Source organism: Notamacropus eugenii, chromosome 7 (genome assembly GCF_028372415.1).
Source record: "Notamacropus eugenii isolate mMacEug1 chromosome 7, mMacEug1.pri_v2, whole genome shotgun sequence".
In the NCBI taxonomy this organism is placed as follows: Eukaryota; Metazoa; Chordata; class Mammalia; order Diprotodontia; family Macropodidae; genus Notamacropus; species Notamacropus eugenii.
Genome location: NC_092878.1, coordinates 58,687,428 through 58,708,420, shown reverse-complemented (window position 1 = coordinate 58,708,420; position 20,993 = coordinate 58,687,428). Strand labels below are relative to the sequence as shown.

Genomic DNA, 20,993 nt, shown 5'->3' with positions numbered 1-20,993 from the left:
TCTAAGACTGTCTCTGTCTCTTGGAAATCTGGTATTCTGGATAGAATTTCTGTGGGAAAATTTTGAAGCCAGTGTATTCATTTTCTAAAATTTTGACGATCTCATTTGTGTGTCCATTTTCAACATACCTATAGGCATTTCTTCTATTTGCTTCCAAATTTCCTCCTTTTGAAAAAAAATTCTGGAGCCCTTCCATGTCCATAAGTTTCCCTGGATTAGTATTTATGTTTTGCCCCCAAAAGCTCTCATGACAAATTAGCCCAGGAAATGTTGCCAAATTATTAAGGCAAGTAGCAAAGACAGGGAAAGAGAATGCCAAACAGTCAGCGTATCTCAGTTATCAGCCTACTACTGCCTCTATTGACCTGAATCAACTTGAGAAAGGTCCTTGATAGTAGTAAAGCCTTAAGATCCTCAGCTTTCAGTCCAAACACTCTCAAAATGGAGTTTCCTCAGCTGAGGTTTCTATCATGCTCCTGTTCAACATAAGAATGATGATCTCTGACAAGAAGCCAAATGAGAAGGTCTTTCCCCTTACTTACCTTACTGGTAGTCTGAAACTCATTCTCGAGAATTCCAGGATAGAAATAAGAACACTGGGATGATAATCACTGAATTATTGGGAAGAAACAGGTTATAGAGATGACAGTTATTTTTGAAAAGTTCCAAGTTTCTTTAGGACATGCTTAATTTCTGAGGGACAAGAATGCAGGAGGGAAATAGAGTCACCGCATCAACAACAGAGAGTAATAAAATTTATTTTTTTAAATGCTGTGTTCCTTAAGGGCAGAAACTTTTATTTGATTTTGTATCCCCAGCATTTGAGAAGACACAATGGTTAGAGTGCTGGCCTCCAAGCTAAGGCCTACCTTAAGTCCCAACTCTGATACTGACTTGCTTGAATGACTCTGGGCAGGTCTTAATCCCTCAGTACTCTCAGCAACTTCCTAAGACTAAGTTACAAAGACAGTGCCGACCTGCACTGGTAGATGGAGTTTCCTCAACAGAGACTTCTACATACCAGGGAAATCCCAGGTCCAGTCCCTACTCCTATCACCTAGCACAGTGCCTGGAACAGAGTAGGTGCTCCATAGATACCCGTTGAAACTAAATGAATGAAACCCAGAGCTGGTTGGAAGGGGAAGGGAATATTCAACAGAGTGACTTTTGCTCCCCCCTGCTTGTGAACCGTTAGCTTTTGAGATTCCTTAGTACGGCATTTCCAAAGAACAGCCTTTCAGAAAAGACTGACCACAGCAGTGTCTATACTTGGTTTACAGGCTTATAGCTCATTTTAGCCAGTTCAACTGAGAGAGCAAAAATAACATCAGAATGAAAACCAACGAGCAGCGTCAGCTTTCCCAGATCCCACTTGAGTAGGAAATTTTTGAATTTAGAATTTAGAAAAAAAAATTTCCAGTTTTGGAAGGTTCAAACTCTAAATGTCTTTCCAGAAAAGATAGGTGTTAACTCATTACTTTATGGATGTTTGTAAATGTGTTTTCAATACTACACTAGGCAGAAAGGGAGGTGGGGGTGGGGAACAGCTGAGACCAGTTTGCCTCCTAGGAAGAGAACCCCATAGACTGTGGCTCATCTGGTCCGTATCACTGCCAGTTTCCTGCATTCTCATGGGCAGAAGATATAGAACACATGGGAGTGTGTGGCAATCAATAGCTGGTAATGAACAGAAAGCTATTTCAGATATAGCATTGTCAATCTGGATCATTTCAGGTAGAAATTCTCTTGGGAGCAGAATAGGAGAAGACAGACAAGTCAAAAAAAGGGGACATATAAACGCTAAAGAAGCACAGGTCTGACTATGTCACTCCCCTATACAAACTCCTGTGGCTTCCACTATCTCTAAGGTGAAACATAAACTTCTCCATGTGGCATTTAAAGTCCATCACATCTGGCTCCAACTGACTTCTCCAAGATAATTACACATTACACTTCAAGTACCCTACAGACCAGCCGAAACAGTCATCTGATATATTTTACATGCAGCACTTGCCATCCACAATGCTTAGAATGTCCTTCCACCTTACCTCTGCCATTTTGCATCCCTAGTTTTTTTCAAAGTCTCAACTTTTACACAGACTTTCCTGATTGTCCAGCTGGTATTGTCCCTCCCATTATGATGAATTGATTTTGTATGTTTGTACACATTTTCTCCCTCAATAGCATAAACTCCTTGAGGGCAGAGGAGTGTTTCATTTTGGTCTTTATCTCCCTAGCACCCAGCACAATGTCTGGGACATCTTAGGTGTTCATAATAAATGATTGTTGCTGAATCAAATAATTATTAATTCATCAACAATCATTTATAATAATTTGATTAATTAATAAAATGCTTAATAGCTGCTTCTCTCTCCTCCAAAAGATAACAGGAAAAATGATCTGATGAAGTCCGTATCAAGGATATGATGATCGCCTTTCTTAAGCTTCTATATGAGATTAGATTTTGACACTGAAAATGATGCTTGAGTTTGTGTGATAACCAAGAAGTGAAAACAAAGTTGATGCCCATCCATTGGGGAATGGTAAACAAATGGTGGTACATGAATGTAATGGAATATTACTGTGCTGATAGAAATGACATGAGTGATGAATACAGAGAGGCATTGAAAGATCTACATGAACTGAGGCGGAGTGAAGTGAGGCAAAGCCAAGAAAACAATATACACAGTAACTACAACAATGTAAATGGAAAGAATGAAGAAATACCAAAACAATCAAAAGTGAACATAACAAAATTATAAAAATCAAACAGGACTCAAAAATGAGATATAAGGAGACAGACACCTTTAAACCCACCCTTTAATGCAGATGGGAGGTATACAAGTGTTAACCATTGCAGATGTTTTCTCACTTTTTCAATGTATTTATCAGTTTTGCTGAACTTTTTCTTCTCTAAAATATACTATTTGCTATATGGAATGGCTCTCTGGGAGCAATTGAAGAAGGGATACTTTGGATAACTATGATGATATAAGAAATAAGACATTGGTAATAACTTATAAAAAAAAACAAAATAGTGCTTAAACTGTATTTTGACTCTGCATAAAGAAAAAACGAACCCCAAATAGTATTTAAAACCAAATAGTCAATGAAGCATCCAGAGCTGGAAAGTTGCATCAGGACTGCTGTTGTAAAAGAGAAAGTATTGCACTTTGAACCAAAAAGAATTTAAGGAAGCTTCTAGGTGTTAAGATATTAAGAGTAAAGAGAAACAGGGGGTTGTAAACATTACAAAAGAGGATAAAGAGAGAGAAATCTAATGCCAAAATGAGGGCTCGGTATTTATTCTTCCTGCTAGAAAGGATTGACTCTCTGGAAGGGCATCCTGCTACATCATTGTTGGAAGATGATTAAGGAAACAGCTGTGTGTACCTGATAGGTCTGGACTTCCTTCAGCTTCCTTCATGTTTATGAGACTAAAGATCAATGGGATACCAGGGAAATAAAGACCTCCACAGAAAAGAACTGTCACTTTAAAGATGGGCATATCATCACCTATCCCTCCTAGAAGCTCCAGTCATTTAAGTTTCTGCAACAAATCGTGGGAAAGGATTTAGTGCCAAAATCTGTCTTGGTCCAAAAGCCTTTCTTCTACAGATCCTTTTAAAATTATTGCAGGTGCTTCAACATTCAAGTAAAAGCATTCATTGAGGGCCTGCTATGAATATATCTCTATGCTAGGCACTATGAGATATAAACAAGAATTGGAAGAAACAGTCCCTAGATTGAGAAGTTTATTAACTACAGAGGTATGGGGAGGGGAAGAATACAAACACATGAAAATACTATAAAGTAAAATAAATTGCATAGTAATATAGAATAAAGATGGTTATTTGAAAACATTAGGTGAAATAATATTACAGGAGGGGCAATTATTTTCATGGAGACAGTTCTATGAATGGCTGATCAGTTACATGAAATTGAGAGTTTTACAATGTTATAGGGAGAGGTAGAGCCAAAATGGTGGAGAAATAAGAAGAGTGGCAAGCTCCTTCTTTCTTGACTCTTTCCCCACAAATCCTCCAAAGAAATCTAGAAAACACACCACACTAAAATCTGATCAGGAAATCTAAGAAAAACAAATCCAAGGAAGTCATTTTTCAAGCCCAGGTCAGTAGGGGGAGACAGCGAGATGTAGGAAGAGGCTGTGCACCAGGACAAGAGGAACATGTAGGGAATCGAATTTATACCCAAACAGGTGCCAACTGGCAGCTCTGTTGATCATTGTCCAGTTTCAGGTCACAAATACCCAGTGGACTGAGATGGAGACCTGTGCCTTGGGGTGGCATTCTAGGGTAAGAAGTAATTGTGAACCCTAAGGTGTGTACTAGGAAAGGAATGAGTGCAGAAGCAGCAGCAGCTGTGTGGCTCTGACCCCAGGTGTGGGTGGAGCAGGGTCTCAGCTCCAGCTTCCAGCCCAGTCCAAAACCTGAAGGAGGAATAAAGAGGACAGGAATCCCAGATCTAATTAGGAAGCCTAACAGAGTCTTAAGCCAGGAAGAGCTGGCTTCAAATCTGACCTCTGACACTTATCAGCTGTGTGACCCTAAGCAAATCATTTAACCCTGTTTGCCTCAGTTTCCTCCTCTGTAAAATGAGCTGCTGAATAAAATAGAAAACCACTCCAGTGTTTTGACAGGAAAAACCCAAATGGGGTCAAGAGTCAGACATGCCTGAAAACGACTATCTAAAGATAGTTTATACTGATGCAGTGCAGAACTGAGGCTCAATTAAGAGTAAGAAGTATATAAAGGTGTTCTTCAAACTAAAAATTTCTAAAAATAGCACTGTGTACAGTACTATTAACTCATCTAGAGTGTATGTGGTTGGTTTCAATTTCTGATTTCCCAATAGCAGGAAAATAAAATGACTAATTTTTTTAACTTAAATAGGGATCATCCATGGATCTCAGTTTTGCCCATTGTCAGAATCTCCAGCAAGGACTGACTTAGATTAAAAACTAGTCCACTTAGAATAAAATACTATTATTTGGAAAACAGCAAGAACACTTTATAGAAGCTTTTGGACCTCATTGAGATAAGAGGAGAATAGCTAGATTTTCATTCCTATAACCCTGTAACCTTCACTTAGGAGCTGGGAGTTACTTGAGATATTCTAGAATTAATAAATATAGATTAGCCTTTGAATAAGTTGTGCAAATTGCAAAAAAAAGGGGGAATTGTGGAGAATAGGTAAAATTTCCTTTTTAGTTTCTCTAGAAATATTTGAAAATTGTATTTTCCTCTAAAACCTTTTCTAGATACCTGTGGAAAAAATCCTTAGGAAGGTGCATGATAGGTCAAGTGGGGGGAAAAACAGACTTTCTTAGCAAAACGGTAATAACCAAAATTAACAAGATAAGATCATTGCCTTTCCCACTCCTGAAGCAACTAGGACTCACTCTAGGGACATGCTTTCGGTCTTCCTGGTATAGTTATTTGCTAAGAGCTTCATAGACTCTTGAGGGGAGTGTTCCAGGAAGAATGGAATGTTTAAGATTCCTATAAATGACAGCTTGGGCAGCTAGGTGGTACAATAGATGGAGTGCTGGGCCTGGTGTCAGGAAGACTTGAGCTCAAATTCAGCCTCAAATACTTAATAGCTGTGTGACCCTGGTCAATTCACTTAACCCTGCTTGCCTCAGTTTCCTCATCAGTAGAATGAACTGGAGAAAGAAATGACACACCACTCCAGTATCTTTGCCAAGAATAAAAGAAAAGGGGTCACAAAATGTTGGACAAAGCTGAAAAACACCTAAACAACAAAATAAATGTCACCTGAAATCTTCTTGGAACATCAAGGACAAGGGGAATTCTTCCAGTTTGGATGTTTCTCATGAAAACCTTCAAATGGCTTAAATATAGATGAATGATAAATAAAATTTTTTCCACCTAGACTTGAAATCCCATAGTACACTGTTATTTTTTTTTCTCCTAGAGTTCTCAATCTGTTGCTTCACTACCCACAGAATCACAAAATCTGGGGGGTCAAAAGGGTCTGCTGCAGATATGGAGTTCAACTCATACCTCAAGAGAAATCCCCTCTCCATAACGTCTCCTATGAGTAACCACTTAACCTTAGCTTAAAGACCTTTACTGAAGGGTAATCCACAGCTCCTGAGGTAACCCACTTTTGGACAGCTGTAACTGTTAAAATTCCTGATTAACAAGACTAAACTGACCTCTTCTCTACCTCTACCATTGCTCCTCTTTTCCCTGTAGGGCAAGAGGGAATAAATTCAAAATCTCTTCAATAAGACAACCTCTCAGATCCTTACAGGCAGCTGTCCTTTTCCCTGAGTTCTCTCTTCTCCAGGCTACATATGCTAACTGGCCCTCATAAGATATAGACTCAAAGTTCTTTACTATCCTAGATGCCCTCCCCTGCCTGCTTTTTAACTTATTAGTCCTGCTTAAGTTAAACTTTGGAACCCAGAAGAGAGCACAATCCTCCAGATGGATTCTGACCAATGCAAAGTTGCATCTCAATGCAGCCTGAGATCACATCAGTTTCTTTGGCTTCTATACCACACTGAGGATTCATACTGACTAAACAATCTTTCAAAAATCCCTAGATCTTTTTCAAACTGCTGTCTTCACCATCATGCTTTTTTTCATCCTGTACTTGTGAAGCTGATTTTTTTTAAACCCAAGTATAATGTTTTATTTTATCTCTGTTGAATTTTAACTTATATTCATCCTAATGCTGAAGGTCTTTTGGATCTTGATACTGTTGTTCAATGTGAAAATTTTATGACTATATTATTGAAACTATTATCTCTTATTGATAAAATTTTAAACAGCACGGTGACAAGCAAGTATCTCCAGAGATTCTAATGGAGAATCCTTGCCATATTAGAACACTGAACTTCATGCCAAGTGACATTGAACTATTAATGACTATTCTTTGAATCTGCCTCTTTAAGCAGTCCCAAATCCTCCATTTGTATTAGTCTATTCTGCATCTCTTGAAATACTCTACAAGAAAGATAGGAGACAGTCTAGAAATGTTTTGCTAATGTCTAGGTAAACTATTATCTATAGTATTTTCCTGATCTACTAAGTTTAGTATAGTAACCCCATCAAAATAAAAAAAAAAAAAAGAAAAGTCTGGCACAATCTGTCCTTTCTGAAGCCATGCTGATCCTCATAATACTATTTCCTTTGCCAGATATTTGCTAATCATCTCTTTAATGATCTATTCTAGAATTTTTCCAGGATTCAAAGTCAAACTAATTGACCTTAAGTTTATAGTTCTCTTCCTTTTTGAAAATCATGTCAACATTTACCCTTCTCCAGTCCTGTGTCACCTCTCCCCACATTGCCCATTTTCTATGATATTGCAAAATTCACTGACTGGCTTAGAAATCATATCTTCCAGTGCATTCAGAGATATAATTCATATGGGCTGGGTGACTAACAATGATCAAGGGTAACTAGGTGTTATTTCCTTACTTATCTTGGGTATCAATTCTATCAGCCACTTTTATTCTGTCACTTCCAGTGCAAAAGTCAATCTCCTTGGCAAAGAAAACAGAAGAAAAAAGAATTGAGCAGCACTGTCTTCTCTCTGGTGTCAGTTTTCATTGTTCTTCCCACCTCCAAGCAACAGTCCTAGCCCTTCTTCAATATTTATCTTTCCACCAAAATAACTATTTAAACACACACACAACTATCTTGTTGTGCTTGGCTTTCCTTAAAAGATTAAACTCATTCTGAGTTTTAAGGCTCCTAAAAATATTTTTATGGGAGGACACCAAGCTTTTATATTTATTTTCTGTTACATGCCCTTTCATCTTCTGTACATAACTTTTTAAAAACTAATCTGTGTGGTACATTTTCTGTTTATCCACACTGCTCTCTTCTGACAACTCTCATTTTTCCACTTGCTTGAAATTCTATTCAATTTTCAGTCAATCAATCCACAAATATTTTTTGTTAAGTGCCTATTATGTCACACACACTATACTGAGTGCTGGGGACACAAAGAAACCTAAAAGACAGTTCATGGTCTCAAGGCGCTCACAATGTATTATGAGTGATAGATGGAGTGGTAGGGGGTAGGGATGACAACATTTGAACAACTATGTACAAACAACCTATATACAGGATAAATTGGAAATAATCAACAAAGGGAAATCACTGGAATCAAGAAGGATGAGGAAATTGTTCCTGAAAAAGTTGAGATTTTAGTTGGGACTTGAAGGAAGCTAGGGAAGTCAAGATGTAAGAATGAGGAAGGAGAGCACTTCAGGCATGGCAGAACAGCTAGTGAAAATGTTCAAAGTGAGGAGTGACTTGTGGGAGGAACAGCAAAAAAGCCAGTTTCACTGAATGTGAGACTGAGGGGAGGGGTTTCTAAATGTAGCATATAAACATGGAATAGAACCCTACAAAAGGACCTAAAAGTTCCTAAGACACCAAGAGAAACTGAAGCATACTGAAATTTACTCTATACCAGGAAAGTGACAGAGACTGAAGACCCAAGACCCAAGGGCTCTTGATTTGTTTCGTGTGTGTGTGTGTGTGTGTGTGTGTGTGTGTGTGTGTGTGTAGGGAGGTTATAAAGAGTTTTAACTGTCAAACAAGAGGATCTTCTATTATTAGTCACTCTGCTTTAAGCAGAGAAAGACAAACAAGAGACACAGAGAGTGTTCTCAAAATGATAAGTAGATAACTAAAGTCCTCCATCACTACTAAATTATGTCTCAGTGCCAAGCTTGCAATGATTACTGAACTCATCTATGTCCTCACTCAAACTAGGTGAAATGTAGCATCCTTCAATGACAAAATCACTTGTTTCTCTCTCCAGTGGTCTTTACCCAGCTGTTCTCCATTAGTTTCTAAATTTCCTCAAATAAGTATATCTTCTCAATATATAATGCAACTCAACCTCAATCTCTTTTCCCTATCCTGTTTCTTTTAAATTAGGCATATCCATTCAGGGCCATATTCTAGTCTGTGGGAACAGAAAGAAGGGATTGGAGGTGAAATAAATGAAGATTTGTCAACTGGTTAGATATGTTGGGGAAGGGAGAGTAAGGATTTGAGAATCACACCTAAGTTCTCAACCTAAAAGAATGGTGATACCTGCCTTCAACAGAAGCATGGAAGTTTAGAAGATGAGTGAATTTAGGGAGAAGATAATGAGTTCTTTTCTGCAAATACGTTTGAGATGCCTTTGTAACATCCAGTTTGAAATGTCCAAGAAGTCATTGGTGATCTGATACTGAAGACCAGAGGAGAGACTAGACTTGAGTAGATTAGGGAGTCACCTACATAAATAAATAAACCCAGGATAGATGATGAGGTCACCAAAAGAGAGAGAGAGAGTATAGAAAGACACAGGACAGGGTCTTAGGGAAGACCTATTCTTAGGGAGCACTCAAGGGGTATCCTATGGATGACAAAGAGATGGAAGGAACAGTTTGACTGGTACCAAAAAAAAAAAAAAAACCCAAAAACTCAACAACCAGGAAATGAGTGTCTCAAAAACCCAGAGAGGAGATCATATCCAAGACTAGAGTAGTCAACAGTGTCAAATGTAGCTTCAGGCAGAAAAGGATGAAGACTGAGACAAGACCACTAGAGTGGTTTCCATTAAGTGATGAGGTCAGAAGTCAAAGGGTTGAGGAGTGAGAGGAAAATAAGTAGAGGCAGTGCATGTAGGCAGTTTTGTCTAGGAGTTTGAGAAGGAAATGGTAAAAACTACTCCAGTATCTTTGCCAAGAAAACCCCAAATGAAGTCACAAAGAGTCAGACATGACTGAAAACAACCAAGCAACCATTATTATACTATATTTACCATTAAAATTGTTTTAGTCCCCATACAGACATCATGCTATCAGACCCCTGCATTATGCAAAAGAGCCTGGAGTAGGATAAAAATGACACATGCCCAATCCAACCATGTCTTTCTCCCTTTCCAGGCTCCCTTTCTGATTCTCTGCTTTTTCCTCACCATGACAGAGAACCCTTCTCCCTTAGGAAGTTCATTCCTCACACCTGTAGCTCCTTCCTCTAATTAGTCAGCACCTTCTTGAACCTCCATTTCAAGGAAAGTCTCAGGTCAGTGGTGTCCACTCAAAGTTCCAGTCCTGAGTCTCTCCACTTTCTCCACCGCCTCCCCCCAAAATACCTTTTCTCTCTCTTTCCTTGCCCCTAGATTTTCAGCTTCATCTTGTATGTTATCTTCCCCCCATTAGAAAGTAAGCTCCTTGAGACCAGGAACTGTTTTTCTTTTTGTTTTTATTTGCATTCTTAGCCCTTAGCACAGTGCCTGGCACATAGCAAGAGCTTAATAAATGCTTCTTGACTTGACTCTTGGAGTTTCCAGATTTTTTATTAGTAAAAGGAAATGATTAAATTAGACACCCTTCAGGATCCCTTCTAGTGCTAACATTTTATGGTTTTAAGCGGTCAGTTACTCTGCAACTGCAAGATTTCCTTCTTAACTCTTGAGTGAAGATAATACGTTCATGGTCATCTCTCAAAATCAAACATAGATTTATTGTTGAAAATATGAAACAAGGGTTTCCAAATAAACTTCTTGTTAGGCTCTGAGGCAATAGGCTACAAAGAGCCCAAGGCAAAGGAATGACTGAGTTTAGTTCTACTCTAATCCAGCCTTCGCAGAGCTGCCAAAGAGATTTTCCTAAATTATAGATCTGACTTACCCTTATACTTAATATACTATATGTTATTCCGCTATGCTCGGCATACTCTAGTCATTACTTATTGCCACTAGGATAAACCATAATCTATTCTGTCAAGCCTGTAAAACCCTTAGCTACCTGGCCCCAACTTATCTTTCCAGCCTCCTTATACCTCATTCTGTGATCCAGTCTACATGGACTGCTTCCATTCCTTATGCCTGGAATGCAATTTCTCCCTACCTCCCTTCAGTTCTACTTCATAGAATTTCTCTCTTCTCAAAAAGGCATCTTAAGCACCATAATGTATTTCACTGTTCCCTCCATCCCTAAACTGTATATGTTCTCTTAATATTTATTTATTGGTATTTATTCAGTGACATATTTACATAGTTCATTTTATATTAATTTCATATATACTTGTACCTGTCTCCCCTAATAGAACATAAACTCCTTAAGAATCATGCTTATTTCTTTTTGTATTTGTAGCACAGTTACTAGCACATAGTCAGCACTCAACAAATTATTGTTGCCTGGGCTACAGAAAAGCTCCCAAACAGCTGTGGAAGAGGTTTTCCTAAAGCACAGATCTGACCATATCACTTCCTGCTCAGTAATCTCCAATGGCTCATTATTGCCACTAAAAGAAAAAACAAACTACTCTGGCCCTCGAAGGCGTTCACAACTGAGCTTTCCAGGCTTATTAAGACATGTCAATTTATTCATTCAATGATCCAGCCAGACTGGTCTTTTTGCTATTAACGTTGCATCTCATCTGAACTGGGTGTGCCCTACTCTTCTCACCTCACTCTGCTAGGAATTCTAAATCCCTAGAATTTAGAAGGAATTTAGAAGAAATTTAAAGGAATTCTAATTTCTTTAAAGCTCGGATTTTGTACTTTTCCTACACGACTATTCTTGACCCCCCCCCAGTTATAGTGCCTTTCCTCCCAATACCCCTGAAATCACCTTCTATTTATTTTGATTTATACTTCTATATGCACATTATTTCTTCTGGTAGAATATAAGATCCTTGAGGGCAGGGACTATTTAATTTGGGTCTCTAAATCCTCTCCACCACCACCACCACCTGGTACAATGTTATTTTAAGATAATAATAATAATAGATGAAAAATACATAGTGCTTTAAGAGTCATGTAACATTCTCTATACATTGTATCACACTTGTTCTGTTTGGTGATAATACTGACAATGAAAATCCTCACTAGTCTCATTGTTATGTAGTGTTTTCAGTCCTCTTGGACTCTTCATGACCTAATTTAGGGTTTTCTTGGCAAAGGCATTGGAGTGGTTTGCCACTGCCTTCTGCAACTCATTTTACAGATGAGGAAACTGGGGTAAACAGGGTTAAGTGACTTGCCCAGAGTCACACTGGCTCACACAAAATGAGTCTTTCTTACCCTCTATCCCCAGGCCACTAGACTGCTTGGTCCACTATACTGTAGTATATGAAGAGCAATGCTAATCAGACTAGAACTTTGTTGTTCATGTAGCTCTCTTATATGCAACTGTAACTTTTCAAGACCTCTAATACAGGAATGGGTTGGTAGGTGGTGGAGTGGATAGAGGACTGGGCTTGGAGTCGGGAAGCATCTTTCTGAGTTCAAATCTGGCCTCAGACACTTACTAGTTGTGTGACACTCTGGGCAAGTCACACCTGTTGGTGTCAGTTTCCTCATCTGTAAAATGATCTGGAAAAGGAAATGTCAATATCTTTGCCAAGAAAATCCCAAATGGGCTCACAAAGAGTTGTACACAACTGAAAATGACTGAACAACAATAAAAATACAGGAATATCATATCATCCTAGCTTTCCCTGTACTTTGTATCAACATCTCTGTACATAAATTGTACTCTGCTTGTGGAATGTAAACTCCCTAAGGATATGGACCATTTCATCCTTGCCTTTGTATCACTAGAGCCTAGTATGATACCTTCCTTGCTCAGCATTTAATGAATGCTTGTTGAATGAACTGAATTGAATCTTAGGGGTAGTGTGACACAGTGGAAAGAATGTTGAGTCTGGAATCAAGAACACATGAAATCAAATCCCATCTCTGCCAGAGGGACCATGGATAAGTCTTTCCAGTTCTCTGAGTCTCAAATTTCCTCATTTGTAAAATGAGGACAAAAAGCCTAAAAGGAAGGGACTCTTTCTAATTTCTTCTAGTTCTAAATCTGATTCTACCAATTGTTAGAACCTATCCAAGATTGTGCTCTTCACATTGAGAGCCTAGGGTAACCTTAATACCATGAAAAAATATTGGTCCAATGATGCAAGGTTAATAATAATAATAATAAATAATATTTATCGAACACTTCGAAGTTAGCTAGGCACTTTACAAAAAAGTAATTCAAGGCTAAGGTTTAATCGGTAACAGGCAATGAAAATCAGGAAGACAAGTGAGAAGGCATGTCACATATTCTGATTCTCCTTCCAAGGTTCAGCGCTGGGTATGTTTAACATAAACAGGTAGAGCGCACAAAAAGGGATAAGGATATTGAGAGCTGAGTAGTTTGCACAGGTGAATGTGGGCAGGACCAATGAAGATTTTGCAAGCCAAATTAAATTCTTATAATCTGAATGGTTCATGGGATTTGTTTTTTAAGGCTGCTCAACTCTCCCAAATACCTTTCTGTCAAATATAACTCAAGGTCCTTTACTTTTATCACTCACTTGGCAGAAAAGGGGAAAACATGGAAGTACAAATCTCACAAAGTAAGGAAAGAAAAACATCCAAATGCCTCATAATGTTTAACTCAGCACATAATGTACTCCCAAAGATAACACTAAACAGACTGCTTAGGGATTTAAAAATACCAAAGGTCCAGAGCATGAATAAGTTTGTTACAAGAATCTTAGCATTTCTTAACTCTGAGGAATCTGAGAAATAAACACTGTGATTTTAAGTTTCAAAGACATGTTTTTAAGTTTACATCCCCTAACAGGATTTAAGAAAACAAACTGTTAGTCTGACCTTTATCATTAAAAGGAAAAGCGAAGGCAAGATGTGCTCTCTTCTCCTTGTGCTAGCTAAGAGGGCCAAAGCTGGGTATTTCTCCTCTTTTTCAAACAGGTGTGGAACTTGAAGTCTTAATTCTACTTGAATCATGACTGCTAGTCATGATAGCATATACTGAGAGCAGATATAAACTGAGTTTCCTATACCCTCACACATTCAAAGTACATATTCTCTAATAATGTCACGGCTCCCCACTTTCAAGAAGTAAAAAATGTAGTTTGAGTCTTATATAGTAGAAGTTTATTTTCTTTTTCCTTAATATCCTCATCTGTCTCGTGCAGTGCCTGACAATGAGTAGGTTACTACTAAATCCTTGCTGAACGATTAAATCTAATTTAAGCCACCTCCACCACCCCCCAACCCCATGTCCAGTTTGAAAGCTTTAAAGAGTCACTTCCTAAAACTGATAAAAATGTATATCATGTTTTAGAGCCATTAAAATTCAGTCATAAAACCTGGGGGGAAGGGAAGAGAAGAGATGAAGAACACAACACCAAAATTCTTTTAAAATTATCTCTAATATAAAATCCATCTGATTTGATAACATATGCTTAATTTAATTTTTCAAGGAACATAAGCCATAGGAAAAAATGTGGGGGATAATTTTTGTTGTATACTAAAGGTGATTACTTCCTCTAAATTCCATCCAAATTAGTGACTCAGAAGTAGATGAGGGCAGATGTGGAACTAGAAGACCCCCTTGGGTTCTAGTTCTGGTTCTGCTACCAATAAACTATGTGGCACCAAGCAAGATTACTCATCTGTGAAATGAGGAGAGTGGATAAAATGGTCTCTTTCAACTATAAAAAGTGGAAGATTCAAATTTAGCTCAAAATTTCCACCTTGTGGTAGAGCTGCCCAGAATTGGAATTCACCTTTGGGCAGCAAGTGTACAGAAAATTTTCAACAAAAATGACAATTTTATACTGTCTCAGGCAAGAGCAAACAAGCCTTGAAGAGCTGGTTTTACTAGCTAGTTCATTAAATATGAAATGTGAAATTTCACAATATGAAATGAAATATCGAGGCAGTGACCTACATAAAAAATGTCAATGAAATTTTTCCCTTCAGCTAGTTGAAGAGGTCAGTCAAAAGTTTTATTCTGTTGTTTTTAAATTTACTGGGTCTGAATAAGTGTTTCAGTTCTCCCTGTAATTTGTACAGGTCCATCTATACAACCTAGAGTTGTAAAGAAATTGGTAGTCATTTGTACTAAACTAAAATAGCAAGAAATGTGAGATGTGAACTAATGGTGGCAGAAAAGCTTTCAGTCATTGTTGTTCCCAGTGTACTGGTTTAAAACTTGGTATAAAGGTGGATAAAGGAGCACAAAATGTCACCACTACCAGAATAAAGGTTTTAAAATTCAGCCTTAGCAATCTCCCCTCTACGCCAGTGAGATATGGCACTCTAGAATGGATTGTTCTGCTAAGAACACTAATTGCTAACATGAGATGACAATAGAGATATAGAAATACACAAACACAAATATATGTATATGTGCATATATGTATGACATATGTATGTATATGTATGTATGTTATAAAGCTATTATAATAGCTTTACTATACTGTCAAAAGCCTAAAAGTGGCCAGGTTGCTAGAGTTTGCTAGGGAAGAGGTAGAAACAAGCGAGTGGTTTTACACAGCACAGTTCAGGACAGCACTCCAGAGACTTTGCCTTTCCAGGAGTAATCCTGCTCTTGAGGTGAAATAGACAAGGGTCCCAATTCTCCCTTCAGTTTCCTCATACTTTTTCACACATAAAAAGCAAAGAGCTATTCAGACACTCATTCCTGTACCTACCTGGTTACCAAACACTGCCAGGGAGCAGGCTGTGGAAACCTCTCGTTCACTAAACCAGACGGCAGCAATTCGAGAGGGCATGCCAAGGATGAAGACCTGGGCCACAGCGCAGATAAACTGCCCCAGCACGGTGACGGCAAAGAGATTTGGCTTCAAGCTGCCCACTTTCACCCAGGCGCCCACGCAGTTAAGGACTGACCCCAAGAGGGCGACGGTTCGTAAACCATATTTCTCCAGAATATAAGCCACAGGGAAGAGCAGTGGGATATAAGTCACCATGTAGCTCATGGACAGCCAGTCAATGGAAAAGGCGCTGACCCCATAGAAGTGCATGAAGACGTTATTAACCGCACCGTACTGGATCCACTGGAAGGCATTGCACAGCGAGTAGGAGCTGAACAGCAGCACGATCACCCAGCGGAGACGGGACACCTTGACCTTAACCGGCTCTCTGGCGGCTGAATCGCTGGATTCCGTAGTGGATTCCCGTTCAGGCTGCTGAGGTTGCCCTTCGGCCGTGGTGGGAACTGAAGTCACACTCACCATGACTCCCAACTTCGCTGCCCCCCACTAATCCCTGCTTCCCTACTTTTAGGTGCCTCGGGCTCCCTGACTCCCTCTCAGGAGGACGCTTTCTGGCCTCACGTAAGGAAAACCGTGCTCAAAGGGCTGTCCCCTCCCCAATGAGAAGAACAGAAACCACCAATAGCAGCACACAAAAGTCTCACTCCAAGAGATTTAGCTTAGCCACTCGGTGACTAAAGCAGGGAAAAGGGAACCCCGAAGTCCATGGAAGACAACCCCGGGCTCGCCTCAGCCTAGTCTTCCGGCTGCCACTTTGTTTCCTTCCCACTGGAGTCTCAGCTGATGCCGCTGCTTCTCTGCTGTCACCTCTGGCTTCGAACCCCAACTTTTCTGTTCTCACTCCGGCATTGCCCGACTTGAAGCTCGGAAACCCAGTCTTGCAGTCACTCAAATAGCCCCGGGTCCAACTTCTGGGTCCCTCCCCTTTTCCACACGTGATCCGCCCCCTCCCCTAACCGGCTCAAACTTTGCTGGCAATCTCTCCTTTCTGTGCCACAGTGTCGCCACAGGATTCAGACCCCTTACCTCTTGCCCATCGCCATGGAAACCACGGGATACTCTCCGGCCCCTGCTCCCTGCCCTTCCAAGCTAAAGCCCTCAGTATCCACCACCCCCTTTGCAAAAATCTCCTATCCCTTCTTGACACACGCCCCACAAACAGGACACTCCAGTGTTGTCGTGGCGGTTCCTTTCCAAACCAGCTGAAAACTTTCACTCCCAGAGCGATCACCAACGCTTCCATTTTCTCCTATTTCCATCCCTAAAATCACATTCCCTATTCCCACTACAAGAAAAAAAAAAGGCAGAGGATAGAATTTAGAGATCAGTTAGTCTGACACCCTTATTTTCAAGTGAGGAAACATACTCAGAGGTGAGGCAGTCTGACATCCGAATGCATTACCTTCTATTACCTCTCGGCAGGTATACAGTTCGACTGAGAATGGCCATTAGCCATTGCCCCCATCGGAAACTGTAAGCTTGAGCGCAAGTGGAAGGGGATGGAGGGGGGGGGGCAAGGAAAGGAGGATGGGAGAAGCTAGCGACAAGGATAAAGGAGAGGCAACACGGCCTGTGGGCACAGCCTTTTGGACCAGGCTGCTTTGAAGTCCTTTGGAATTTCCAAGTTTAACACTGAATCAGAATGTTGCCCTCTTAAGTACTCTATATACCCACTGGGCGCCATCATGCTTCCTACTTCCATTCAAAGCAAAAACTCCAAAGCAAAACAGGGAACATTAGAAGATAAAAACATTAAAAATTTAATTTGATTAGAATTATAATTAAAAGTATATTTTATTATATATTATTATATAATCATATATTTTATGTGTAATAATAAAATTACATAAAATAATTACAATTAAAAATAAAATAAAAACATTAAAATTTAATTAAAATCATAATTAAAAGTATATGTGATGTATTACATAATATATATCTTATATAATAATAAAATTACATATAATATAATTACAATTAAAAATAAAAACATTAAAAAACCTGAAAGACAGGCTTCCCTTGCACTCCAATCAATGAGTACCTTCACCGTTATTGTTAGGAGATGCATCCCATTGCCACTGAGCAAAGATGATAACGGCTTTCTACTTTATTTGAGACAGGTTGCTAACTGGCCCAGGAGTCAGGAAGACATCCTGAACAAGTCCCTTAACCTCTGTTTGACTCATTTCCCTCAGTTGTGAAATGGGGGTAACAATAACAACCTATCTCCCAGGGTTGCTCAGATCCCAGGTTGCTCAAATATTGACTGGCAAAGTGCCTGGTACACATAGAACACTACATAAGAAGTACTTTATAAAATGCCTGTTTCTTTCCCCTGGAGAATATATCACACTTGAAAGCCACACTAAAGCTTTAGTGGCATCTGGAGCCTTCTCATCTGTCTGAGGAAAGCAAATTGGATTTAATCAATCAACTAGCATTTAAGAAGGGTCTATTTTTTGCCAGTTACTGTGCTAAACAGCTAAGGATACTGGGAAGCAGGGGAAAAAAAGCAAACTTGCTACCTAAGACCTAAGCGATATTATAGTTCTTGAAACTGGGGAGCTGTGACATTATGGAGTCTGTGCTTTGTAGGGATGTGAAAGTATAAAGCAGGAGTGGGGAATCTGCAGCCTTGAGGCCACATGTGGATCTCTAGGTCCTCAAATGTAGCCCTTTGACTGAATCCAAACTTCTGTGAGGGGCCACACTTGAGGACCTAGAGAATGCAGGTTCCCTACCCCTGGTAAAGAGTATAGCATTAGAATGAGGGTGTAGGGATAACAGAGACTTGTACTGTAGTCTCCATCCTTACCCTCTGTGCTACCATTTTTAGTCACTTTCCCATTCTCTCCCTCCCCCCAAAAATGGGATCTAGAATTTTCATCTGATTTTAGCTAATATATTTTGTAACAACAACGTGGTGTGAAATACATTAGTAATGAAAGAATGAAATAAAAAACTTTGAATTCTAGTTGCAAAGCTGAAATTACCTAGGTGACTGTGAACGATTCACCCAACCTTTGTTTCTCCATGTGGAGAATAAGGCCAGCAGTACCAATCATCCTACCTTACATGGCAGTGGTGAGAAGTTATAGTATCAGAGAATTTTGGAGTTGGAAGGGACATTGCTGGTCAGGTAGTGCTCTGAAATCATTATAAACAAGACATTTGCTGTGTCATTACCAGGTGATAAACAGTTAAGGAAACACAAGTATTTTCAGTGAACTGTATAATGTAAGGAAGAGGCAAGGAATTATCGAATATTATCTCTCTCCATAAGGGGTTTACAACAAAATTAGGGAAGCAAAGATCTGCAGCACCACAGAGTAGGATATGATAAAGTCAAATGAACAATTTGCTGTTCAGTCATGTCCAAGTCTTCATGACTTCATTTGGAGTTTTCTTGGCAAAGATGTTTTGCTGTTTCCTTCTCTAGCTCATTTTACCAAAGAGAAAGTGAGGCAAATAGAGTTAAGTGACTTACCCAGGGTCACACAGCTACTGTGTCTGAGTCTAGATTTGAGCTCAGGAAGATGAGTCTTCCTGACTCCAGGCCTGGCACTCTACCTGCTACACCAACTGGCTACCCCAAGTTAACAATACATACAATAAATGCTAGAAAAAGTAAAAAAGACAGGATGTCATCACAGCAGCTTTCATAGAGCACTTTAAAGTTTGCCACACATTTTACATGTCTTATTTCAGTTGATTCTTGAAAGAATTCTTTGGGATAGATTCTCTTGGTATCTCCATTTCACTTGGGAGGAAGCTGAGACTCAGAGTACTGAAATGTTTTGTCCAGAGTCCCTGCCCACCAAGTAAGGAGTCAGAAATTGGATTTAAAGCTAGTGTTCATTCCACTCTCTCTAATTTCTATAAATCAAAGTATTTATAGAGCAGCTTCCAGTGGATTTCCCTGGTTTATGACATGCATGGAAGGAGGCTGTATTGTGCTAAGAGGTAAAATGATACTGTACAGAGAACACAAACTTGGGCCTGTCGTTTCAATCTGCATGCCTTTAGGCAAGTCACTTTAAAAGTCTGGGCCTCCTTTTCTTCATCTGTGACACTAAGAAAGCATAAGGAGAAATAATTCCTGGCTCTAAACTGATGGTTCTATGTGTATTTGCATAATCATTTACATATTAGCAAAATCTATACTGACTATGGATTCAGAAAGGGATTTTTCAGGTAAAAAAAGTTATATTATTATGGGATGAAATGTCAATTTCAGCCAGTCAAATTAAAGGGTACAAAGTGAACCTTGCTGATGCAATTCAAGGGGTGAGTGCAAGCAGAAGGGGTCTTAGGATGATTGAAATTATATTGTGGATCTCTGTGGTCTAGTTCTCTGGTTGTTCTGTATGTATTAGGAGCTCAGGAAACTGGGAGGGAGGACTCATCTGAAGGAAATCAGGTAGAGCGAAGGGGAAGAGGTAAGGATGAGCCTGTGAGATGTCAGGGGGAAGGGCCAAGCAGAGGTTAAGAGATGAGGGAGAGAAGAATATGGGAGTTACAAGAAGAGGTAGGAGAGATATCTGGGGAAAGAGGTGGTGCCCTCCAGGAGTCTTTGTGGTCTAAGGCTGAAAGAGAGAGGTTGGTAGTGGAGAAGAAGAATAAATAGATGGCTGGCTTTCCACCTCCACCCTACCTTTCTGTGGCTCTTTTCTTTCTTCTCCTGTCTCTTGTAAGCTTTCCTTTACCTAGTTCTTCTCACTTCCCCTCCTTCATCTGGCTTTTTCCCTTATTGGGCAAGGCAAGGCAAGGAAAGGAAGGGAAAGAGGCCAGTAAAACCCGAGTCAACTGGGCATCTTTTGGCCATCCAAATTTACCTTCCTTTGGAGAGGAGAAGGAAGGGGAGGGGGAGGCAGACAGGAGAGGAGGAGTTGAGCTACCCAGCTAGCTGGGTCCCCATTCATCCAGTTGTATCTACTCACAGGATCCCCTACCTTCAGGCAGATCTGAGTTCAAATCTGACCTTAGACATATACCTGGGCAAGTCACTTAACCCTGTTTGCTTCAGTTCCTCATCTATAAAATGAGCTGGAGAAAGAAATGGCAAACCACTCCAGTATGTGGGGTCACAAAGAATTAGAGACAACTGAAATAACCAAAAAGCAACAACAAACAATATAAGCATTCTATGCTTATCTCTCTTTTTTTTTCACAGAAGAAAACTATTGATTCAAAATTAGAGAGTAATTTGATCTTGTAGATCAGTATTTCTAAAACAATATTTCATATAATACGAATGGGATTAAAGAGTTGAGAAAAAGTCTTGAGAGAATTTCAGTGACAGTAGTACTTTGTAATTTAAAGTATTAATGATTTTAGATCTATGCATACAGAGGTCAATGTTTATTCTTTCAATATGAAAATAAACTT

The 20,993-nt window shown here is 39.5% G+C and overlaps 1 protein-coding gene across 2 annotated transcripts in view; it reads right to left on the bottom strand.

The window, feature by feature from the left end:
* Positions 1 to 16,915, bottom strand: part of FLVCR2 (FLVCR choline and putative heme transporter 2) — a 78,425-nt gene extending 61,510 nt beyond the window's left edge. For both annotated transcript variants that reach the window (XR_011970266.1, XM_072623521.1), the window contains exon 1: positions 15,522 to 16,915. Coding sequence is in view for 1 of the 2 variants with exons in the window: in XM_072623521.1 (XP_072479622.1) it covers positions 15,522 to 16,067 (546 nt within the window). In the remaining variant the exon portion in view is untranslated. The remainder of the gene's footprint in view (positions 1 to 15,521) is intronic.
* Between the last annotated feature and the right edge of the window lie 4,078 nt (positions 16,916 to 20,993).